Source organism: Miscanthus floridulus, chromosome 3 (genome assembly GCF_019320115.1).
Source record: "Miscanthus floridulus cultivar M001 chromosome 3, ASM1932011v1, whole genome shotgun sequence".
Lineage (NCBI taxonomy): Eukaryota > Viridiplantae > Streptophyta > Magnoliopsida > Poales > Poaceae > Miscanthus > Miscanthus floridulus.
In genome coordinates, this window is record NC_089582.1 from 104822014 (window position 1) to 104844572 (window position 22559).

At 43.6% G+C, this 22559-nt stretch overlaps 1 protein-coding gene across 1 annotated transcript; it reads left to right on the forward strand.

Annotated features, from left to right (window-relative positions):
* The first annotated feature begins 263 nt into the window (after positions 1–263).
* LOC136541996 (formate--tetrahydrofolate ligase-like) lies at positions 264–6566 on the forward strand. The gene is made up of 5 exons (XM_066534219.1): positions 264–891; positions 971–1120; positions 3905–5080; positions 5510–5656; positions 5962–6566. Exons 1-5 carry the CDS (start codon positions 433–435, stop codon positions 6235–6237), a joined length of 2208 nt encoding a protein of 735 aa, XP_066390316.1. The 5' UTR covers positions 264–432; the 3' UTR covers positions 6238–6566.
* The last annotated feature ends 15993 nt before the right edge of the window (positions 6567–22559 follow it).

Genomic DNA, 22559 nt, shown 5'->3' on the forward strand with positions numbered 1-22559 from the left:
AGTTCAAAATCACGAGATGAATCTTTTGAGCCTAGTTGGTCCACGATTAAACAATATTTATCAAATAAGACGAAAATACTACTATTCATCGGTTTGAAATTTTTTCGCAATCTAAACCAGGCCCTACATTGCGATCCTTCTTCCATCCATGCATCCCGTCCCGCGACAATAGAGCACCACCAGCCCGAGGCAAAAACCCTCCAACCTCTCTCCTATACCAATCTGAAAAACCCCGACGTTTTCGGATGCCGCACATTGCTACGCATCGCAACACCTGATTATAGTTCTGGGGTTGTGATTTCTGAAAACCCCCTGAAGTTTCGGATTAAGCGCGGTATTAAGCTTTCGCGTTCTTTTTTCTCCTTATTAAACTAGTTATATTTTGCGGAGAAAAGATAGCAGAATCTTGATCCACTATTGGGGAGCTGTGACATGGATCTGCGTGCCCCACTAACCAATTATCCCAAAACTTTATCTTCCATTATCCTATGGCGTCGTCGTCCTGACGCGGGGGCGGCGAGGAGGAGGCCGGAGTCATCAATAAACAATTGCGCCAGCCGGAGGCTCTCCCGTTCTATCGCATCGCCTCCACGAGCCTCATCAGTCCACGACCATCACCATCATCACCACCGCTCGCTGCAGCGGCCCACCGCACTCGGCCGCGACTCCGTCGTCGCGAGATCTAGCGCCGTCGTCGCGCCGCCAACGCCGCCGCCGACGCTGCTGCCTGAGATGCCGAGCCCGACGATCCGGAGGCTGGACGTGGCCTCGCCGGTGCCGGCGGACATCGACATCGCCAACTCCGTCGAGCCGCTCCCGATCGCCGATATCGCGGCGGAGCTCGGGCTCCGGCCCGAGCACTACGACCTCTACGGCAAGTACAAGGCCAAGGTACGTTCCTGATTGGGTCCCGACGGCCGGGTGTGGTTCGGTCGGATCTTGAGCGACCTTTCCTCTCTCATGTTCGCAGGTCTTGCTGTCGGTTTTGGATGAGCTCAAGGCGCAGCAGGACGGGTACTACGTCGTGGTGGGCGGCATCACGCCGACTCCCCTCGGGGAGGGCAAGTCCACCACCACCGTCGGGCTGTGTCAGGCTCTCGGCGCTTTCCTTGATAAAAAGGTGAGATGCTTACTGCTAATTTGCTTGACGGAGTCGTTTCACCAATGAGAAGATTAGCATTTTATTATGGGAGAAAATTTGTTACTGTACTGAATTGCTGTCTCAGTGCCGCCCTTAGCTGATGAATTCAGCCTTGAGGCGTGATGACCTGTTTTGATCCGTGGGTCTTGTAAGAAACTGAAACTGTTTGATGTAATTCTGGGCTGATTGTAGAATGCAATCTTGTTTGTTGCCACTTGTGCAGTGATTTTTGCCTTTACATTGGTTATGCTAGTACTAGGTACCTATTTCTCTGTTGCAATTAGGATGGAGTAGCATTCAGTAAGATTGATGTTATGCAAATGGTGTGATTTCGTTGAGTATGCTTTGTCGAAACAATTGGAACAATCTATTCATCTTGATCTGGATAGGATTTTGTTACTCTTTGAAATTTATTAAGGGAATATATGGCATCAAGTTGCATCAAGATCAGTACAGGTACTTTCGGAGAAAATATTAATTAAATATGCTCTTCTAAGTTCTCTGTATTTCATGGGGTTGTAAAAATTTCCAGAGCTTATATAGTATAATGACACCTTATGTATATGTATTTGCTTGCATGAGTTATATTCACTGATTTTCGCCGAACCTATTTGATGTGTTGAGTCCTTCAAGAAAACCCGTATCTTCAAAAAAATCATTTTCTTTGTATTATCTATCATTTACATTCCCTCCTTCCCGAAAAGAAGCTTGTTAGGAATGGCCATTGATTCCCTTGCTTTGGCCAGGTCCTATATTCGTTCCCCATCCCAAGGGCCTGAGGCAGGTTCGGAATAATAGCAACATGAATACTCGAGCGCCGGAGAATTAGACGGCCTACCCGAACCGACTTTTTATTTAGTGGGGAACATCGATGAAGCTAGCACGAAAGCTATAAACTTAGAAGAGGAGATCAAATTGAAGAAATGAAATTAAATCTTTATGTACTGACTCCTAAACGAATTATTTGGCATTGTGACCGCTTCTTAGTGAAAGGTAGGTTGTTAATGATACCGCTTAGTCAATATAGGTTAAATGCAACGACCAATTGACATATAGTACTAATAAAGAAGAGAAGGGGTTGTGCCAAACACGCCCCACCCAATAGGTGAATCTTTCAAAGTGTGGGAAATCTCCCCTTTCTTCAATCCTAGAATCGATGCCTAAGAAAAAGGGTATATCTATGATTCCGTCGAAAATCGATTTTACGGTATAGGCGCGCCTCCCCCTCTATGCCTTGCGGTAATTTATCCATTTTTACTTTTTTATGCTAATGTTGGTGACTGGAGATAACTTTCTTCAATTATTCCTGGGATGGGAGGGAGTAGGTCTTGCTTCATATTTGTTAATTCAAAACATAGGCCAACACGAATCATCACAGAGCATTGCATTGTCTAAGGGAGTAGGGTGAGTAAGCAGCGCCTACCAAGGCGTTCGAGCGACAAGAATTCTTTTCGTAGCCTTCCCTTCAATCAATGTTCAAGAAGGCGCTAGGCGGTTTCTAGGCGACGACCCACGGCCTAGAGCCTAAGCGAGCCTAGGCTAGCCTAGGCGTTTCAAGGCGTTTTTCTAGGCGTTTTCCTAATTTTGCATTCAGCATGTAAACTAACAAGTGAGTAAGTGACAGCTAACTAGCTGAGCTATGCATTCAGTCAATAGCTAACTAGCTAAGCTATACATTCAGTCCATCAGTCATTCAGTCAATCAGCTATACATTCAGAATTCAGGCAATCACAGATACATACATGTAGCCATCAAAGGATTCAGTCAAATAACAGAGGAGAGGAGCAGGCTTTAGATTCAGTCATTCAGAGGCTTCAGATTCAGTCATTCAGACCACTTCAAAGTTCAAAGAAAACAGAGGAGGAGAGCAGGGGAGGACAGACTGACCTGCTGGCTGCTGCCGCTTAGGGAGGAGACCAGCAGGGAGGGGACTGACCGGCGGGAGGGGCGCGTTCGGCGGGGAGGGGAGCGCCCGGCGGGAGGGGGCGTCCGGCGGGGAGGAGCGCGCCCGACGGGGAGGCGGGCGTCCGGCGGGGAGGAGTGCGCCCGACGGGGAGGCGGGCGCCCGGCGGGGAGGAGGGCATTCGGCGGGAGGAGCTCGTCCGGCGGGGAGGAGCTCATCCGGCGGGGATGGGAGCGCCTAGGGGTCCGCCTACCCCCATAGGCCAGGCGGGACCCCATCGCCCAGCGATTAGGCGCGCCTAGGCGGGGAGGAGGCGTCGCCTTTTTGATCCTTGCCTTCAATATGCCATCTTGTCTTGCGGCGCTCTATCCTTCCAAGTGAGCCCACTTCTAGTTTGGGGCTAAATCAAATTTTCTTAAGTTTGACTAAGTTTAAAGAAAATAGTATAAACACTCATGTCTCCAAATAGGTTTACTATGAAAATATATTCCATGATTAATCTAATGGAACTTATTCGATATCATAAATGTTAGTACTTTTCTGTATAGATTTAGCCAAACTTGAAATTGTTTGTCTTTTTTTAAAACGAGGGGTGCACTCTTTTTGTGACAGAGGGAGTAAGCAATAAGTATATAATAAAATACTGTTTGGCTTGCTTATCTGTCTTGTGTAAGCCTTTGAATCTTTTATTTACAATTCATGCAACCGATAAGCTGCAACTTTCTTTTGTGCTTCCATTATACTTCTAGTATTAAAAGACAATCATATGTGTGATAAAATAACTTCAGACTGTCTTGCAAGTTTCTGCTCCAAATCATGCGGAAGTAGTTTCATGTATCAATGTATTGTTTTTGTTGTAGGTTGTCACTTGCCTCCGTCAACCATCACAAGGGCCTACCTTTGGAATTAAGGGAGGTGCAGCTGGAGGTGGCTACAGCCAAGTTATACCCATGGATGAGTTCAATCTTCATCTGACAGGCGATATCCATGCAATTACGGCCGCAAACAATCTTCTTGCTGCTGCTATTGATACAAGGATCTTCCATGAAAATTCTCAGTCAGATAAAGGACTGTTCAACAGATTGTGTCCGGCAAACAAGGAAGGCAAGAGGCACTTTGCTGACGTAATGCTCAGACGTCTGATTAAGATGGGCATTTCAAAGACAGACCCCAATGAGCTTACACCAGATGAAATCAGGCGTTTTGCAAGGCTTGATATCGACCCTGAGTCCATTACATGGAGACGGGTGATGGATGTCAATGATCGTTTCCTGAGAAAAATCACTATTGGACAGGGCCCTGAAGAAAAAGGTATGTTGAGAGAAACAGGCTTTGACATATCAGTAGCTAGTGAGATAATGGCTGTATTAGCTCTTACAACTTCCCTCGCTGACATGAGAGAAAGGCTTGGAAGAATGGTTATAGGGAACAGCAAGTCAGGTGAGCCGATAACTGCTGATGATCTTGGTGTTGGAGGTGCGTTGACTGTCCTAATGAAAGATGCTATTCATCCCACCCTCATGCAAACTCTTGAAGGCACACCAGTTTTGGTACATGCTGGACCGTTTGCTAACATTGCTCATGGAAACTCTTCAATTGTTGCTGATAAGATTGCTTTGAAGTTGGTTGGGAAGGGTGGCTTTGTTGTTACAGAGGCAGGTTTTGGTGCTGATATTGGAACTGAGAAGTTCATGGACATCAAATGTAGGTATAGTGGATTGGTGCCGCAGTGTGCTATTATTGTGGCCACAATTAGAGCTCTTAAAATGCATGGAGGGGGGCCTGAGGTGGTGGCTGGAAAGCCCTTGGATCATGCATATGTGAGTGAAAATGTGGCCCTTGTTGAAGCTGGATGTGTAAATCTTGCTAAACATATATCAAACACGAGGAGTTATGGAGTTAATGTTGTAGTTGCAATCAACAAATTTGCATCAGATACTGAAGCAGAAATGAATGCGGTGCGTAATGCAGCTATGGCTGCTGGTGCTTTTGACGCTGTCGTCTGCACACACCATGCCCATGGTGGTAAAGGAGCGGTTAGTTCTCTTTCCCTACAATTTTTTTTAATTTAGTCAAGTATAGGTTAGTGGGAAGACATTTTGGCTTTTTATATACATAGCTTTTGCTATGCAACTATGTCTATATGCATAGTAAAATCAATGTATCCAGACTAGAAAAGCCAAAACGTCTTATAATTTGAAACGGAGATAGTATCTTTTGTAGCAACATAGCGCATATGATTGTTTCCTAAACAGGGACATATTTATAGCTCTTATTGTTTATGAAATATGTTACTGTATTTGTTATAATTATCCCTTCTAGTTCACTGTTGCCTAGAAAGTTATTCATTTTTTTTCTCACATGAACTCTTTATTTATTTCTTCAGTGCTAGAACAAGAACAGTTTGCATAACATAGTTGTAAGAATATAACCTGATCCTATTATACCATTTAATTTATTTTCAGGTCGAGCTTGGACTTGCTGTTCAACGAGCATGCGAAAGCCAGGCAGAACCTCTGAAGTTTTTGTATCCTATGGAATCTAGCATAAAGGAGAAGATTGAGTCAATTGCTAAGTTCTATGGTGCTAGTGGCGTTGAATACTCCGAACAGGTACTTTCTTGTAATCATGCTGTGTGTTTAATCTTTTTTTTTCTTTTTGGTGGTTATCGCATCACCTATATAAGATAAAGCAATCACGAGCCAAGATTAGCAGACACCTAGTTTATGATTTGAATCATGTCAACGTTCACCTGAGAGGCTGAGTTACATTCCAAGGAAAGCATAATCTAAAACAAAACTAAAAATCTTCTATAAAATTTTCCCCATTACTTTCTGCATCTAGAAAGATTATATGCACAGTGCACAAAGAATAGAACATTGCTTCACTCTGCTGACTTTTCTTCACCTCCCAACAGGCTGAGAAACAGATTGAGATGTACACCAAGCAAGGGTTCTCCAACCTCCCCATCTGCATGGCGAAGACCCAATACTCGTTCTCACACGTCCCATCCATGAAGGGCGCCCCGACCGGCTTTGTTCTACCCATAAGAGACGTGAGGGCCAGCATCGGAGCCGGGTTCATCTACCCGCTCGTCGGCACCATGAGCACGATGCCTGGCCTTCCCACAAGGCCCTGCTTCTACGAGATCGATGTCGACACCGCCACCGGGAAGGTCATGGGCCTGTCATGAACTGAATTCAAGTTCTGATGGTGCCGTTCGTATACCAGATTTGTTGCACATTCGTTGGAGCGTCATTGTGTAGTCATTCGGGGCAGTCCTGGAGTTGAATAATAATAGGGATAGCGATAGTGATAATAATAGCCGTTCCTGGCTTCCTGCAAGTGCAGTGCCGCTTCATGTTGCTTTGCTTTTGTAACCCGGAGACTGTAAATGTGGTCGAACCGTGCTGTTTAGACTCCCATGCCTCAAATCCTGCGTTCAGTTAATTGTAGTAGTTGTATTTTCGAAGGATTGTCTTTGAACCGATTGGTTAGTGATTGATAAAGTCAGTTCTGAGATTGCTGCCTGTTCAACCAAATCAGCACGCCAAGTGTTTTTTTTTTTTTTTTTTGAATGGCGCCAAGTGTTCGTTGGCCCAAGGACATAGGACTCTGCCTGCAGTGCGGCCCATAAATAAATAAAATAGCCAGCCAAATCGAGTTCATAGCGCGGCCCAGCATTTCCACTTGAGTCTAGGTCGCCGGTGTGGACCTTGTATTCATGGCAGGCCTCTTGGCCCATCTCGTTAGTTTGGTCCTCTGCGTTCAAATTTGTAGACAGAAATCTATATTCCACAGAAAAATCCAGGCATTTAGATTTCTGTCTAACATATATGCACATCATATTTTTTGCTCAAAAAAATATGCACGTCATGACCCTGTTCGCTGGTCTAAAATTTGGCTGAAACTAGCTGAAAAACACTGTTCCGACTGATTCCGGTTGAAAAAAAAACCGAATAAGCCAAATATGGGCTAAGCCGAACAGAGCCATTACAATTCAAATTCACATGTATTTTTATAGAAAAATCCACCATCAGATAATCGCTTGTAATTCTGCAGTCAGTAACACTGGTCACGGGCAGCAACGACCGCGGGGAATGGATAGTCCAGCACGGAAAAGCACCCTCCACAAGCCCTTGTAGGTACTGTACTACTCCGACGCGACAAGTCAACGAGCGAGTCGCCGACGCGGCACGGAACGAACGAACCACGGGAGCGGCTGGAGTCCGGCAAGAGAGTCAAGCCCTCGCCGCGAGGGCACCGGCAGCGCCTTTCCCTTCCCCCGGGGGAATTGACCTGAGCTCACATCACGTGGCTGCTGCTTGCCCTGTTTCCTCGAAGGAGAACAAACAGGTCTCACGTCTCAGTAGCTGTCACGAGCAGGATCGTGTTGCTGTCAATCCTACATGGAATTAGGAATGCCGGGGAGACGCTTTTCCCTCCACGACAGGTCGGTGCGTCCGGTGAGGGATCACCTGACTAGTCCAGCAGCTATGCAACGAAATTATTGGGCAGTCCACTGGAAAAAAAAAAAAAGGGGTACTAGCTTTTCCTGGAAGTTGAATCCGTCAGACAATGCCACTGTCAGGCAGTACTGTTCCATTTATGACGAAAGGTAATACTCTAGCGACTATTTGTTACTCCCTCTATTTCAAATTATAAATTAATTTGATTTTTTTTTGGCTGGTTCATAGCTTTTGCAACGCACCTATATAATCATTATATGATACATAAAAAATACATAATGACTCAATTTGAAACCGAGGAAGTAGATGAATTTAGTGCAGCATGAGGCAATCACCAACGGTAGTAGTAGTAGTAGTATTCAGATATCAAGAGGAGATAGAGAGGACATCAGTTACTTGACTGATCCAATCTCCTCTCACCTTTTCCACTGCGCTAAACTGATTCATCATACGTCGTGCATCTCAAATACTCCTGTAGGCAGTACTAGTTCAAAATAACCACTCTGAACCTGTTTAAAAACAATTTTATGGTCTTGCTTACCTGCACACACCGCAGTGGGCCAATGAGTAAGCATGCATCCCTAGTACTCATCAGACGACCGTGAGTACCTGTTGGAGCAGCAGCTGCTGCGTCGATATAAATAAACAAGAACTGCCGCGCCATCAGGCAAATCACCAATGGCAAACAGCTACAGCATGACAGCAAAATGTTTCAGTTTCAGATCTCATGCGCGGGCCGCCATCGATCATTGCTTGACGCGACGTGAATCCCTGAAGCACCGCCTGCCTTTCCGTCGCGCTGATGCGTTGGACCTACCATAACCCTGTGCTTCGCGCGCGGGTGTCGCGTGCCTAGCGATCTCCTGAATACCTGATGCTGCACTGCACGTACTGGGGACTGGTGGATGCATGGGCCAACCAGGTCGCCATTTTTCTGTGCATGGCAATGAGTGGACGCTCGCATGCTTTGCACTGGCATCATCACCGTCATCATTTTCAGTGATCCATCTATCTCGCTGCTCGTCGATCAACCACTGCTCTGTCACGTAGTACTTGTGTTTGGCGACTTGGCGTCATCATGCCGGTTGCCGGAGCACATTTTCCTTCAGAACGTTCCATTTGAACGGCGACGAAGTTTTGTCAAGCAACGGCACGTGTGGTTTCGTTCGATCTCTCCCTCGGCGAGTACTTTGACGTTCAATTTTCGGATGTCTAGAAACGGCGCTTACACGCCAAAGTTGACTGTCTGGCCACAAACGTGTTCCCCGTGTTGCAACGGAACCTAATAATGCTATAGAAATTAGATCAGACTCCATATCGTCGCTAGATGCAAGTTGTTCTAACTCGTATGTGTGTGCGTCATGAGTTCCGGTCACATACGAGATACACTAGACGCGACCCAATATGTATTGGGATCGGACTACGTATTCATCATACTCAGACACGAGTTATCCTAACTCGTATGAGTATTAGTCGTTAGTCTGGGTCGCATACGAGACACATAGGGCATGAGTGCGGTTTAGGAAGTATAAAAAAAAGCGGGAAGAAAGAAACTCCCCATTATCAGGATAGTTATGCGAGAGAGGTGCAAAAAAATGAACGAAGAGAAATTTTTGTAATATTATATAGGTATTGTCTGGGTTATAACTCCGGGGTGTCTCAATGCACCGATTAGTTAGCAGGCCACGAGGCCTGCAATGCGCTAGCTGGTGAAGGCCCGAATGGCCGAGGTCCAGGCAAGCCGAGCAAGCCAGGCTGGACGCTAGGACCGGGGTCGGGCACGACCTCTTCCTCCTGCCTTAGCCGCACGGTGTCCGAAAAGCATGACCTCACTGCCTTCACGGCCCCTGAAAGGGACGGGAAGAGGTCGAGCCTCGCCAGGTACATCTACTGTGGCAAGAGCATAGGCACGCATCACTGACCCCGCGACAACCGAGCGGACAGCAATCACCTCGGTCTGGTCAGATGCCAGCCCTGCGCCACAAAGATCGGACAAGACAACACCGCCTCGAGGCGGTGATGACAGGCACGATGACCATCGGCCAGATACGGGCCAACAAGACACATGAACGATCTCACCCACTACGAGATGGGAACCATGGCGGAGGCCTTGACTTAAAGGCCACCCGGGCCGACGAGAGCCACGACCCCAACGATCGAGATCGTGGCCCTCAGCCCCATGAAGCGACCAGGCGATCGACGACCTGGGGCGGCTACCAACTCCTGTACGATGCCCGGGGAAACCAGGTGATGGCAACGAAGGCCGTGATGGATACTGCGTCGCACCGGACAGCTGATGAGCCACCACCGTGTCTATAGTGTCGCCACGGCCAGCACAGTAGCACCACGTCACACCCTGCCGCGACGTGGCCTTAAGACCATGACGATAGCCACGACCGGACATGCACCACAAGATGGCATAGCTTGCAAGCCAAGTTAGCTAGGACTTCCTCAGGCTCATGATCGTTCGGTCGGGAGAACCTCCTGCTTTATGACTCCAAACGCTATATAAGGGCAAACAGGGTACCCTCTCCAGATATTCTGAATCCTCTACCATTCCAATCATTCACCATTATAGTATGGCTCCTGGAGCTTCTCTTCGGACAGCCTTTCGCCTAGCATAGGTCCTTCCACCTCTTCCAGCATTCTTACACTCCACAATGTAAGAACTTAAGAGCATTCAAGCGAGGAACACTGTCGGGTTCATAAACCCGGGGTCCCTCGCGGACCGGCTTCCCCGTAAGGGTGAAAGGTCCTAATGGCTAGAGGGGGGGTGAATAGCCTAATAAAATTTCTACAACAACACTTAACAAAATGGTTAGACAATTATGAGACAAAGCAAGTGTTGCACTAGCCTACTCAAAATACAAGCCACCTACCATAATTCTAGTTAGATAGTATCTATCCACACAATAGCTATGATACTACCCTATGTTAGTGTGCTCTCAAATGCTAACTAAAGAGCCACACCAATCAAGCAAATAAGCTCTCACGACTAGCTACACTAAAGAGCTTGACAACTAGTTTGCGGTAAATGTAAAGAGAGTGATCAAGAGGGTTATACCGCCTTGTCGAGGAAGAAACCAATCAATCACAAGGATGAATAACAATGAAGACCAATTACCTCAAAATCAAATGATGAACACAACAATTTTTTCCTGAGGTTCACTTGCTTGCCGGTAAGCTAGTCCTCGTTGTGGCGATTCACTCACTTAGAGGTTCACGCGCTAATTGGCTTCACACGCCAAACCCTCAATAGAGTGCCGCACAACCAACACAAGATGAGGATCACACAAGTCACGAGCAATCCACTAGAGTACCTTTTGGCTCTCCGCCGAGGAAAGGTCAAGAACCCCTCAGAATCACCACGATCGGAGCTGGAGACAATCACCACCCTCCGCTCAACGATCCTCGCTGCTCTAAGCCGTCTAGGTGGCAGCAACCACCAAGAGTAACAAACAAAATTTGTAGCGAAACACGAACACCAAGTGCCTCTAGATGCAATCACTCAAGCAATGCACTTGGATTCACTCCCAATCTCACAAAGATGATGAATCAATGATGGAGATGAGTGGGAGGGCTTTGGCTAAGCTCACAAGGTTGCTATGTCAAAGTAAAATGGCCAAAAGTAGAGCTTCAACCGGCCATGGGGCTTAAATAGAAGCCCCCACGAAATAGAGCCGTTGTACCCCTTCATTGGGCACAACGTGGGGTGACCGGACGCTCCGGTCGGATTGACTGGACGTTGGCCCTCATCGTCCGGTCACGTGATTCACGCCACGTGTCCCCTGCTTCAAATACTATTCGTCAGATTTCAACGGTCATCTACTGACCGGACGCTGCGCACAAACTGACCGAACATTGAGCCTCCAGCGTCTGGTCGTTTCCAGTAAGATTCCAGAAACGATATTTCACAACCGGACGTGTCCGGTCATGCTCGACCGGACACAGCCAGCGTTCGGTCACTCGTTGACTTCATTCTGCGCTGTCCATCAACACTACCGGACGCTGGACCTCAGCGTCCGGTTAGTCTGAGACCAACATCCGGTCGATGACCGATGCTAGTGTCTATGTTGCCACACTTGACCGGACGCGCTGGTCCCTCTAAGACCAGCGTCCGGTCACTCAGTGACCAACAAGACTAACTCCTTTTCACCTCTAACTTCTTCACCCTTGCTCAAATGTGCCAACCACCAAGTGTATCACCTTATGCACATGTGTTAGCATATTTTCACAAACATTTTCAAGGGTGTTAGCACTCCACTAGATCCTAAATGCAAATGCAATGAGTTAGAGCATCTAATGGCACTTTGACAACCGCATTTCGATACAAGTTTCACCCCTCTTAATAGTACGGCTATCAATCCTAAATGTGATTACACTCTCTAAGTGTCTTGATCACCAAAACAAAATAACTCCTATAAATTATACCTTTGCCTTGAGCTTTTTGTTTTTCTCTTTCTTCTTTCCAAGTCCAAGCACTTGATCATCGCCATGGCATCATCTTCATCATGCTATGATCTTCATTTGCTTCACGACTTGGAGTGTGCTACCTATCTCATGATCACTTGATAAACTAGGTTAGCACTTAGGGTTTCATCAATTCACCAAAACCAAACTAGAGCTTTCAATCTCCCCCTTTTTGGTAATTGATGACAACCCTTATACAAAGATATGAATTAAAATTCAATTGAATCCATGTTGCTTGTCTAAGCATATTTACCATGTGTAAAAGGATATGGACAAGTTTCATGAACTCCATATGGTAGCAATTGCTCCCCCTATATATGTGCTAAGAGTTTGGATTATAGCTTGCACATATGTTTAGATAGAAAATATAGGAGTCAATGTCTACCAAATGATGCTAAGGTATAAAAGATGGACCTTTGAAGCGTGATACCAATCAGAGTGCACCATTATACCATCCTAGCATCATGGTTAGCTAGATACCACTTGAAACTTTGATAGCTAGAAACCACTTGTAAAACTTTAAATATTTTGAAAAGATACCACTTGATATAAAGATACCACTTGGTAATATTTGGAAATGATACCACTTGTGAATAAACCTATGCATGCTAGATTTTCATTTCATCATTCAATCTTGCAATTAGCATACATCACACAAGCATGGATATTTTAAATTTAAAACTTGTGACATGCAAGCAAAACATATGAAATGCACATTCAAATGCACCATACAAGTTCATAAGCTTGCTCCCTCTACTTGTGTACTTAAGATTTTAATTGATCCTTTCCCTTTGTCATATCTTTTGTCATATCTTTATATCTTAGTTTTTCTCCCCCTATGTGAAGTACTCCCCCTTTCACTTATCTTTTCTCCCCTTTCACTATCTTTGTACAATATTCTCTCTCCCTTTGTCATTAATGACCACAAAGGTTTAAAATGTAGAAAGTACCACTTGTAGGGTTGAGATTATCAATGTCAATCAATGGGGTGAGGATTATATTCTTAAATTTGGTTCAAACTAGAATTATTTGCCAAAGATATTTAACTCGGTTTGATCCAAGGACAAGCTTCTTCACACCTCTAATTAAGGGTTATCTTGTACCATGTTGAGTTAAACACTTAAAGCTCATTTTCTAAATTAAACACTAGGTTTGCAAGCCCACAAACATGTCATATGCTACCACTAGATCAAGTCAAGTATAGAAGCAATAGTGGTACCATACAATCATCAAATTCATTTGATTTTCATGAATGAGCCTAATAAAATGTGAGAAATGACTAGATGCACTAATCATGTCCTTAGCAAGGATGTATGTCATTCCAATCAACTTTTATCTTAGATAGCTCGAAGGAGAGGCATGTCATAGTTGGGGGGTGCATCAACACATATTTGAGAAATCCAATATGTTCAACTTATTCCTTAGCTTGCAAAACCTTTTCTCATCCAATGGCTTGGTGAATATAACGGCAAGTTGATCTTCGATGCCCACACTCTCAATGCAAATGTCCCCTTTTTGTTGGTGATCTCTTATGAAATGGTGGTGGACATCTATATGCTTTATTCTTGCATGTTGAACCAGATTGTTGGTCAACTTGATTACACTCTTATTGTCACATAGCAATGGCACTTTCTTGAACTTGATTCCAAAGTCACTCAAAGTGGTCTTCATCCAAAGTATTTGTGCACAACAACTACCGGCGGATATGTATTCGGCTTCGACAGTTGATAATGCAACACTATTTTGCTTATTGGATGACAATGAAATAAGTGATCTTCCCAACAATTGATATGTGCCCAAGGTGCTCTTCCTTTCAACCTTACATCCCGCATAATCCGAGTCGGAGTAACCAACTAGCTCAAACTTTGCTCCTTTGGGATACCACAAACCAACATTTGGTGTATGCTTTAAGTATCTCAATATTCTCTTTGTAGCCTTTAAATGACTTTCTCTTGGTGGGGCTTAAAATCTTGCACACATACATATACTAAACATGGCATCCGGCCTTGATGCGGTCACATAGAGTAGGCTTCCAATTATAGACCGATATAATTTTTGATCTACCATATTTTCACTTGCATCACTATCCAAGTTGCCATTGGTTCTCATTAGTGTGCTAATGGTCTTACTATCACTCATGCCAAACTTCTTGATCATGTCCTTGATATACTTGTCTTGACTCAGAAATGTACCATTCTTCAATTGCTTGATTTGAAGACCAAGGAAGTAACTCAACTCTCCAATCATGGACATCTCAAACTCATTAGCCATCATCTTTCCAAACTCATCACAAAATCTTGATTGGTTGATCCAAATATGATGTCATCAACATAGATTTGCAACACAAACAAATCTTTTTCAATCTTCTTGATGAAGAGAGTGGTGTCAACCTTGCCTATCATGAACCCTTTAGAGAGTAGGAAGTCACTCAATCTCTCATACCATGCTCTAGGTGCTTGCTTCAAGCCATACAAAGCCTTCTTCAACTTGTACACATGGTTGGGCTTCTTATCATCTTCAAAACCGGGAGGTTGCTCAACATATACTTCTTCATTGATGTAGCCATTGAGAAATGCACTCTTAACATCCATTTGATAGAGCTTGATGTTGTGGGCATAAGCATAGGCTAGCAAGATTCTTATTGCTTCCAATCTAGCAACCGAGGCATATGTTTCTCCAAAGTCAAGACCTTCAACTTATGTATAGCCTTGTGCTACCAACATTGCTTTGTTCCTTACTACTATCCCATCTTGATCTTGCTTGTTTCTAAAGACCCATTTGGTTCCAATCACATTGTGTCCCTTTGGGCTTTCTACCAATTCCCATACTTGATTTCTTGTAAAATTATTCAATTCTTCATGCATAGCATTCACCCAATCAATATCCATCAATGCTTCATCTATCTTCTTTGGTTCAATGGATGACACAAATGAGAAGTGTTCACAAAATGAAGCCAATCTTGACCTTGTTTGAACACCTCTTGAAATATCACCAATCATAGTGTCCAATGGATGATCTCTTGCAACATTGGTTGGTTGGAGGATTGGAACTTGATTGCTTGCATTTGCTTGATCATTGGGTTAAGATGATGTACTAGCCACTTGATCTTGTTCATTATCATGAGATCCACTTGAACTAGCTTGATTTGTATCATCTTGCTTATTTGAGTTAGAGAGCACTTGTACTTGATCATCTTCATCATCATTTACTTGCCTCGGCCTCAATTCACCAATATCCATGTTCTTCATGGCATTTGAAAGTTAAATGCCTCTAACATCTTCTAAGTTCTCATTCTCTACTTGTAAACCCTTGGTTTTATCAAATTTAACATCATGAACTTCCTCAAGAGTACCATTATCTAAATTCCAAACTCTATATGCTTTGCTTGTAGTGGAGTAACCAAGTAGGAATCCTTCATCACATTTCTTATCAAACTTGTCCAATCTTGTACCTTTCTTCAAGATATAGCATTTACAACCAAAGACCCAAAAATATACAATGTTGGGCTTTCTATCATTCAAGAGCTCATATGGTGTCTTCTCTTTCAATCGATGACAATAGAGGCGATTGCTACAATAGCAAGCCGTGTTGATGGCTTCGGACAAAAAAGATTGACTCATATTGTACTCACTAAGCATAGATCTTGCCATATCAATGAGTGTTCTATTCTTCCTCTCAACAAGGCCATTTGACTGAGGTGTGTACTTGGCCGAGAATTGATGTCTAATTCCAAATTCATCACATAACTCATCAATTCTAGTATTCTTGAACTCACTACCATTATCACTTCTAACTATTTTGATGGTTGTTTCAAACTTATTATGAATGCCTTTGACAAATGATTTAAATATTACAAATACATCACTTTTGTCCACTAGAAAGAATACCCATGTGTATCTAGTGTAGTCATCCACTATCACAAATCAATATTTGTTTCCACCAATGCTAGTGTATTGTGTTGGTCCAAACAAATCCATATGCAATAACATAAATGCTTTACTAGTGCTCATCATGCTTTTCTTAGGATGGGTGTTTCCAACTTATTTGCCGGCTTGACAAGAGCTACAAAGCTTATTCTTCTCAAACACAACATCTTTCAAGCCTCTAACCAAGTCATGCTTAACCAATCTATTCAATTATTTTATTCCAACATGACCAAGCCTTCTATGTCATAACCAACCCATGCTAAACTTAGTGAATAAACATGTGGATAATTTAGCTTCACTAGCATTAAAATCAACCAAGTATAGATTCTCATATCTAAAGCCTTTGAAGATCAAATTAGAACCATCTACACTTATGATCTCTACATCATCTACCCCAATTATGCATTTGAATTTAAGATCACATAATTGAGCCATAGATAGCAAATTAAAGTTCAAGCTCTCTACTAGCAACACATTGGATATGCTCATGTCATTGGATATTGCAATCTTACCAAACCCTTTGACCTTGCATTTGCCATTATCACCAAATATGATACTATCATAACCATCGTTATCATTGGTGTTGATTGAGTTGAACATTCTTGCATCTCCGGTCATATGTTGAGTGCACCTACTATCAAGAACCCAATGCCTTCCTCTGGCTTTATAATTAACCTATAAAAGAAGATCAATTCTTTTTAGGTACCTAAACTTGCTTGGGTCCTTGAAGGTTAGTCACTAAGCTCTTTGGTACCCAAATGGCTTTCTTCTTTGAGCCCATCCATGGTTTACCAATGAACTTAGCCTTCACACCATTTGTACCCTTAGTAAGCATATAGCATGAATCAAGCTTTATAAAGGATACATTAGCTTGTGATTTCTTGTTCATGCATTTTTGCTCTACATGACCAACTTGCTTGCAACTAGTGCAAAATCGACCATTGTTCTTTACAAAACTAGTCTTGTGAGGAGCAAAGACCGCCTTGCCTTTCTTGAGGATGTAGCCCAATCCCTCTTTTGTAGAGAGAAGCTCTTTGGCTACCCAAGCACATAAGCAAGCGGTCCTCACCACTATAAGCCTTAGCTAAGGTGTGAGTGAGCTTGTTGACCTCCTTCTTGAGGTTCTCATTCTCAACCACTAGTGAGGCATCACAAGTGAGACCGTCACTACTAGATGAGGTGGAGGTGGAAGTACAAGAAGGGTTAATGGAAGCAATAATGATAGGCATTTATAATAATTCATCAATTATATCACAAGTTAAGCCTATATTGCAAGTTTTAACATGCTTCTTTTTATTTTACTCATTAAGCAAAGAAGAATGAGCTTTTTCAAGCTTTTTGTGAGCCTTGCCTAGTTTCTCATGGGCTTCCTCTAGCCTCTCATGAGTTGCTTTGAGATCATCAAGGGCTTGCTTAAGGGCTTTTACCTCCTTATTCAAGCTCTTGCATTCTCTTCTCTTAATGTCAAAATGTTCTTTAGCATCTTCTAGCATGTCAAACAATTCGTCTTTGGTAGGCTCATCACTATCACTATCATTTTCATTTTCATGTTCATTTTCATCATCATGTTCTTCATCACTTTTATCATCACAAGATTGTACCTTAGTGGCCTTAGCCATGAAGCATGATAAAGATTCAAAGAGAGAAGGCTTCTCATTGATAGCAATGCTTGCAAGAACCTTCTTCTTGGTGGTCTTGACATCATCACTATCATCATCATCATCACTTGATGAAGCATTGCTATCCCAAGTGACTATATATGAACCACCCTTCTTCTTCTTGAAGGCCATCTTGTCCTTCTTCTCTTTCTTTTCCTTCTTTTCCTTCTTCTTGTTCTTCTTGTTGTCATCATCATTGTCGCTATTGTATGGACATTGAGCAACAAGATGATCTTTGCTTCCACACTTGAAGCATCTTCTCGACTCTTCTTTATTCTTGGATGAAGACTTCTTTCTCCTAGCATGATAGCCCTTCTTCACCATAAACTTGCCAAATCTCTTGACAAAGAGAGCCATCTTCTCATCATCATCATCATCCCATGAATTATCATCTTCACTTGATGTTTCTTGCTTAGCTTTGCCCTTGGATGATGTGGCCTTGAATGCCATGCTCTTCTTCTTGTCATCCTTCTTCTCATCTTTCTTCTTCTTCTTTTCTTCCTTCTCCTCTTCATCTCTATAAGCATCGTCGGTCATAATATCTCCCAAAATTTGGTTTGATGTCATTATGTTCAAACCGATCCTTACTAGCAAGGTGACCAACATGCCAAATCTTGCAGGTAAACATCTCAAGAACTTATTTAAGAAGTCCTTATCCTCTATTTTCTCACCAAGTGCTTTGAGATCATTGACAATCACTTCCATCCGATGCAACATATCCGGCACACTCTTATCTTCCTTTATCTTGAAGCTTACAAACTTTTCTTTGAGAATATACGCCTTTGCACCCTTCACGGCTTGAGTGCCCTCAAATGACTCTTCCAACTTCTTCCATGCCTTATGAGCTCTCTCAATGTTCTTGATTTTCTCAAAGGTTCTCTCGTCCAAAGCATCATGGATGGCACTAAGAGCAATGTCATTGTTTTAGAGAAGTATTTCTTCGACGGCGGTGGGAACCTCTTTATCTTCTATCTCAATCTTTGTTTCTACCAATTTCCAAATCTTCATATTGATTGACTTGATATATGTTGTCATCTTAGCCTTCCAATAAGGATAATTTGAGCCATCAAATTAGGGTGGCTTCTTGGTGTTGTTGATTTGAGCAATTTTTACACCAAAGGTTGTTAAGCCTCAAATCACGGTGACTTCAGCTTTGATACCACTTGAAAGGTCCTAATGGCTAGAGGGGGGTTGAATAGCCTAATAAAATTTCTACAACAACACTTAACAAAATGGTTAGACAATTATAAGGCGAAGCAAGTGTTGCGCTAGCCTACTCAAAATGCAAACCACCTACCACAATTCTAGTTAGATAGTATCTATCCACATAATAGCTATGACACTACCCTATGTTAGTGTGCTCTCAAATGCTAACTAAAGAGCCACACCAATCAAGCAAACAAGCTTTCACGACTAGCTACACTAAAGAGCTTGACAACTAGTTTGCGGTAAATATAAAGAGAGTGATCAAGAGGGTTATACCGCCTTGTCGAGGAAGAAACCAATCAATCACAAGGATGAATAACAATGAAGACCAATTACCTCGAAATCAAATGATGAACACAATGATTTTTTCCCGAGGTTCACTTGCTTGCCGGCAAGCTAGTCCTCGTTGTGGTGATTCACTCACTTGGAGGTTCACGCGCTAATTGGTTTCATATGCCAAACCCTCAATAGGGTGCCACACAACCAACACAAGATGAGGATCACATAAGTCATGAGCAATTCACTAGAGTACCTTTTGGCTCTTTGCCGGGGAAAGGTCAAGAACCCCTCACAATCACCATGATCAGAGCCGAAGACAATCACCACTCTCCGCTCAACGATCCTCGCTACTTCAAGCCGTCTAGGTGGTGGCAACCACCAAGAGTAACAAGCAAAATCTGCAGCGAAACACGAACACCAAGTGTCTCTAGATGCAATCACTCAATCAATGCACTTGGATTCACTCCCAATCTCACAAAGATGATGAATCAATGATGGAGATAAGTGGGAGGGCTTTGGCTAAGCTCACAAGGTTGCTATGTCAATGTAAAATGGCCAAAAGTATGAGCTTCAACCGGCAATGGGGCTTAAATAGAAGTCCCCATGAAATAGAGCCGTTGTACTCCTTCACTGGGCATAACGTGGGGTGACCGAACGCTGGCCCTCAGCGTCCGGTCACGTGATTCACGCCACATGTCCCCAGCTTCAAATACTATTTGTCAGATTTCAACGGTCATCTGCTAATCGGACGCTTCACACAAACTGACCGGACACTGATCCTCCAGCGTCCAGCGTTTCCAGTAAGCTTCCAGAAATGATATTTCATGCTCGACCAGACACAGCTAGCGTCTGGTCACTCGTTGACTTCATTCTACGCTGTCCGTCAACACGACCGGACGCTGGACCTCAGCGTCCGATCATTCTGAGACCCAGCGTCCGGTCGATGACCGACACTGATGTCTACGCTGCCACACTTGATCGGACACGCTGGTCCCTCTGAGACCAGCGTTCGGTCACTCAGTGACCACCAAGACTAACTCCTTTTCACCTCTAACTTCTTTACCCTTGCTCAAATGTGCCAACCACCAAGTGTATCACCTTGTGTACATGTGTTAGCATATTTTCACAAACATTTTCAAGGGTGTTAGCACTCCACTAGATCCTAAATGCATATGCAATGAGTTAGAGCATCTAATGGCACTTTGACAACCACATTTCGATACGAGTTTCACCCCTCTTAATAGTATGGCTATCAATCCTAAATGTGATTACACTCTTTAAGTGTCTTGATCACCAAAACAAAATAGCTCCTACAAATTATATCTTTGCCTTGAGCTTTTTATTTTGCTCTTTCTTCTTTCCAAGTCCAAGCATTTGATCATCGCCATGGCATCATCTTCATCATGCTATGATCTTCATTTGCTTCACGACTTAGAGTGTGCTACCTATCTCATAATCACTTGATAAACTAGGTTAGCACTTAGGGTTTCATCAATTTGCCAAAACCAAACTAGAGCTTTCAAAGGGCTCGGCTCAAGCAGACAACACACAACTCTTGGGCTGGCCCAAATATCAGGCCAGAACGGCGATCTAATCACCGACTGAAAGGCCCGACTGAGGAGGAACGGCACCTACTTTCTGACTCTAGCCCACCTCTCCGACCAGAGTGCTCACTTCGGTCTCCAGTCACCGCCGAACGGCCACTCCGATCGGAAGGCCTGGCCGAAGCGCCACTTCTGACTCTGACCCCGCGTCTTCAACCGGGGTACGCAAAAACCCTGCTCGCTGCTCTTCTGCGACTGGCGCGACCAGAGCTGACTGGGACTAACTGATCGGAGACGCCTGCTCGGAAAGGATCAGGCAACGGACGGAGAAAGCAGGCAAGGAGCACAAGTCAAACCACGATACCAGGGACCATACCCTATACACCTGCAGGAACAGTACTCTACAACCGTCCTAACACAAACAGAGTTGTAGGCGTCTACATTTCCCCTACAATATTGTTGGCGCCATTAAACTCCCATACGGCAAGGCTTCTCCCACATGTCTCTAGCATCGACAGTATTGTGGGCGCCGGGATTTACCATGCCGAGTGCACATGGTGAAACTCCTCACATGCCTCTGGGTATCAACAGTATATGCAGGTACCGACATCTGCCATACCCAAACAAGAACGATGGAACCTCCCATATGCATTTGATATCCAATAGTGTTGTAGGCGCCTACCATCATCCTGTACCTATCGCCGTGGGCAACAAGGTTTAGAAGCATACGTACTCTTTCCCTCTCACTTGTAAGGCAATCCCCTTCATCTATAAAAGGGGATGCGCCCTCTCCCAAAAGACTCAGTTGATCCGAGTTGATCAAAGTCATTCCATTTTCACTATATCGATCAAGTTTACTAGTTCACAACCACAGGACCACCAGGTTCGGACCTTGAGCACACGCTTGAACATTTAGCTCATAGCGGAGCTTCTGTCGCTCTCGGTCCTTCCGACCGGAGCCGACCGGACCTCTTGTACCCCCATCTTTCTCCTTCTTATTTGTAACCCCACTGCAAACTTCGAGCACCTAGGCTCAGGAATAAAGTCACCGACCGACTCAAACTGAACGTAGGGTACGTTGCCTGAACCAGTATAAACCCTGTGTCATTGAGTAATAGACCACCTCCAATCACAATGTACGATAAAACTACAAATATTTACTTGTTGGTCACTTTCTGCACCGATAAACACGCACTCGATCATCTCTAAGACTGGACGTAGGGCTCCGGCCTAAACTAGTATAAATCGTCGTGTCTATTGGATGCCACCATCGTCTTTCTAAAGCAGCGCGGTAATCCTATAAGTTTACTAGTCTGGTTTACAAAACACCTATAGGTATAGACATATACGTAACAAAGACATGATATATTTTAATATGTCCCGAAACACCATATCATGGTACGTGTTAGATTTGGTTTGTATTAGCTAAATATAGAAAAAAAAATCATTAAAAATACAATGGAAAAAGAAAACTTGCCGGTGAAAAAATAAAAAAATAAAAAACAAATAGAAAATCGTGGAAAACTATGCCGTTGGAAAAAAATCAGAAAAAATCGAAACTACCGTGGAGTCACGGGAAACCTTTCCGTTCGAAAAAATTGGAAAACAAAAAAAAGGAAAAATGAAACTTGCTGGTGGAAAAAATTAGAAAAGAAAAAAAATGGAATTTATAGAAAACTACACCATCCATACTAAAATCAGAAGAAAAAAAATCAGGAACCACGCCAACTGTTCTGTTGAAAAAATAAAAATAAAAAAGAATCAGAAGTCACCATAAATTAGGATTAGCGGACTACAGGTTAAAAGCAAATTAGGAAACAGAAGTCACCTTGGTTTAGGATTAGAAGACTATAAAACGAATCAGAAATTATTGTTGATTAGCGGATGACGATAAAACTGCATCCGACTGCTACCATCTGTACAAGTAGTTAGGGAGAGGTAGTCAAAAAAATAATAAGATGAA

Coding starts and splice junctions, on each gene's coding strand:
- LOC136541996 (XM_066534219.1), top strand. CDS start 433: ATGGATCTGCGTGCCCCACTAACCAATTATCCCAAAACTTTATCTTCC. Junction 892..970: donor ACGGCAAGTACAAGGCCAAG/GTACGTTCCTGA, acceptor TCATGTTCGCAG/GTCTTGCTGTCGGTTTTGGA. Junction 1,121..3,904: donor GCGCTTTCCTTGATAAAAAG/GTGAGATGCTTA, acceptor TTTTTGTTGTAG/GTTGTCACTTGCCTCCGTCA.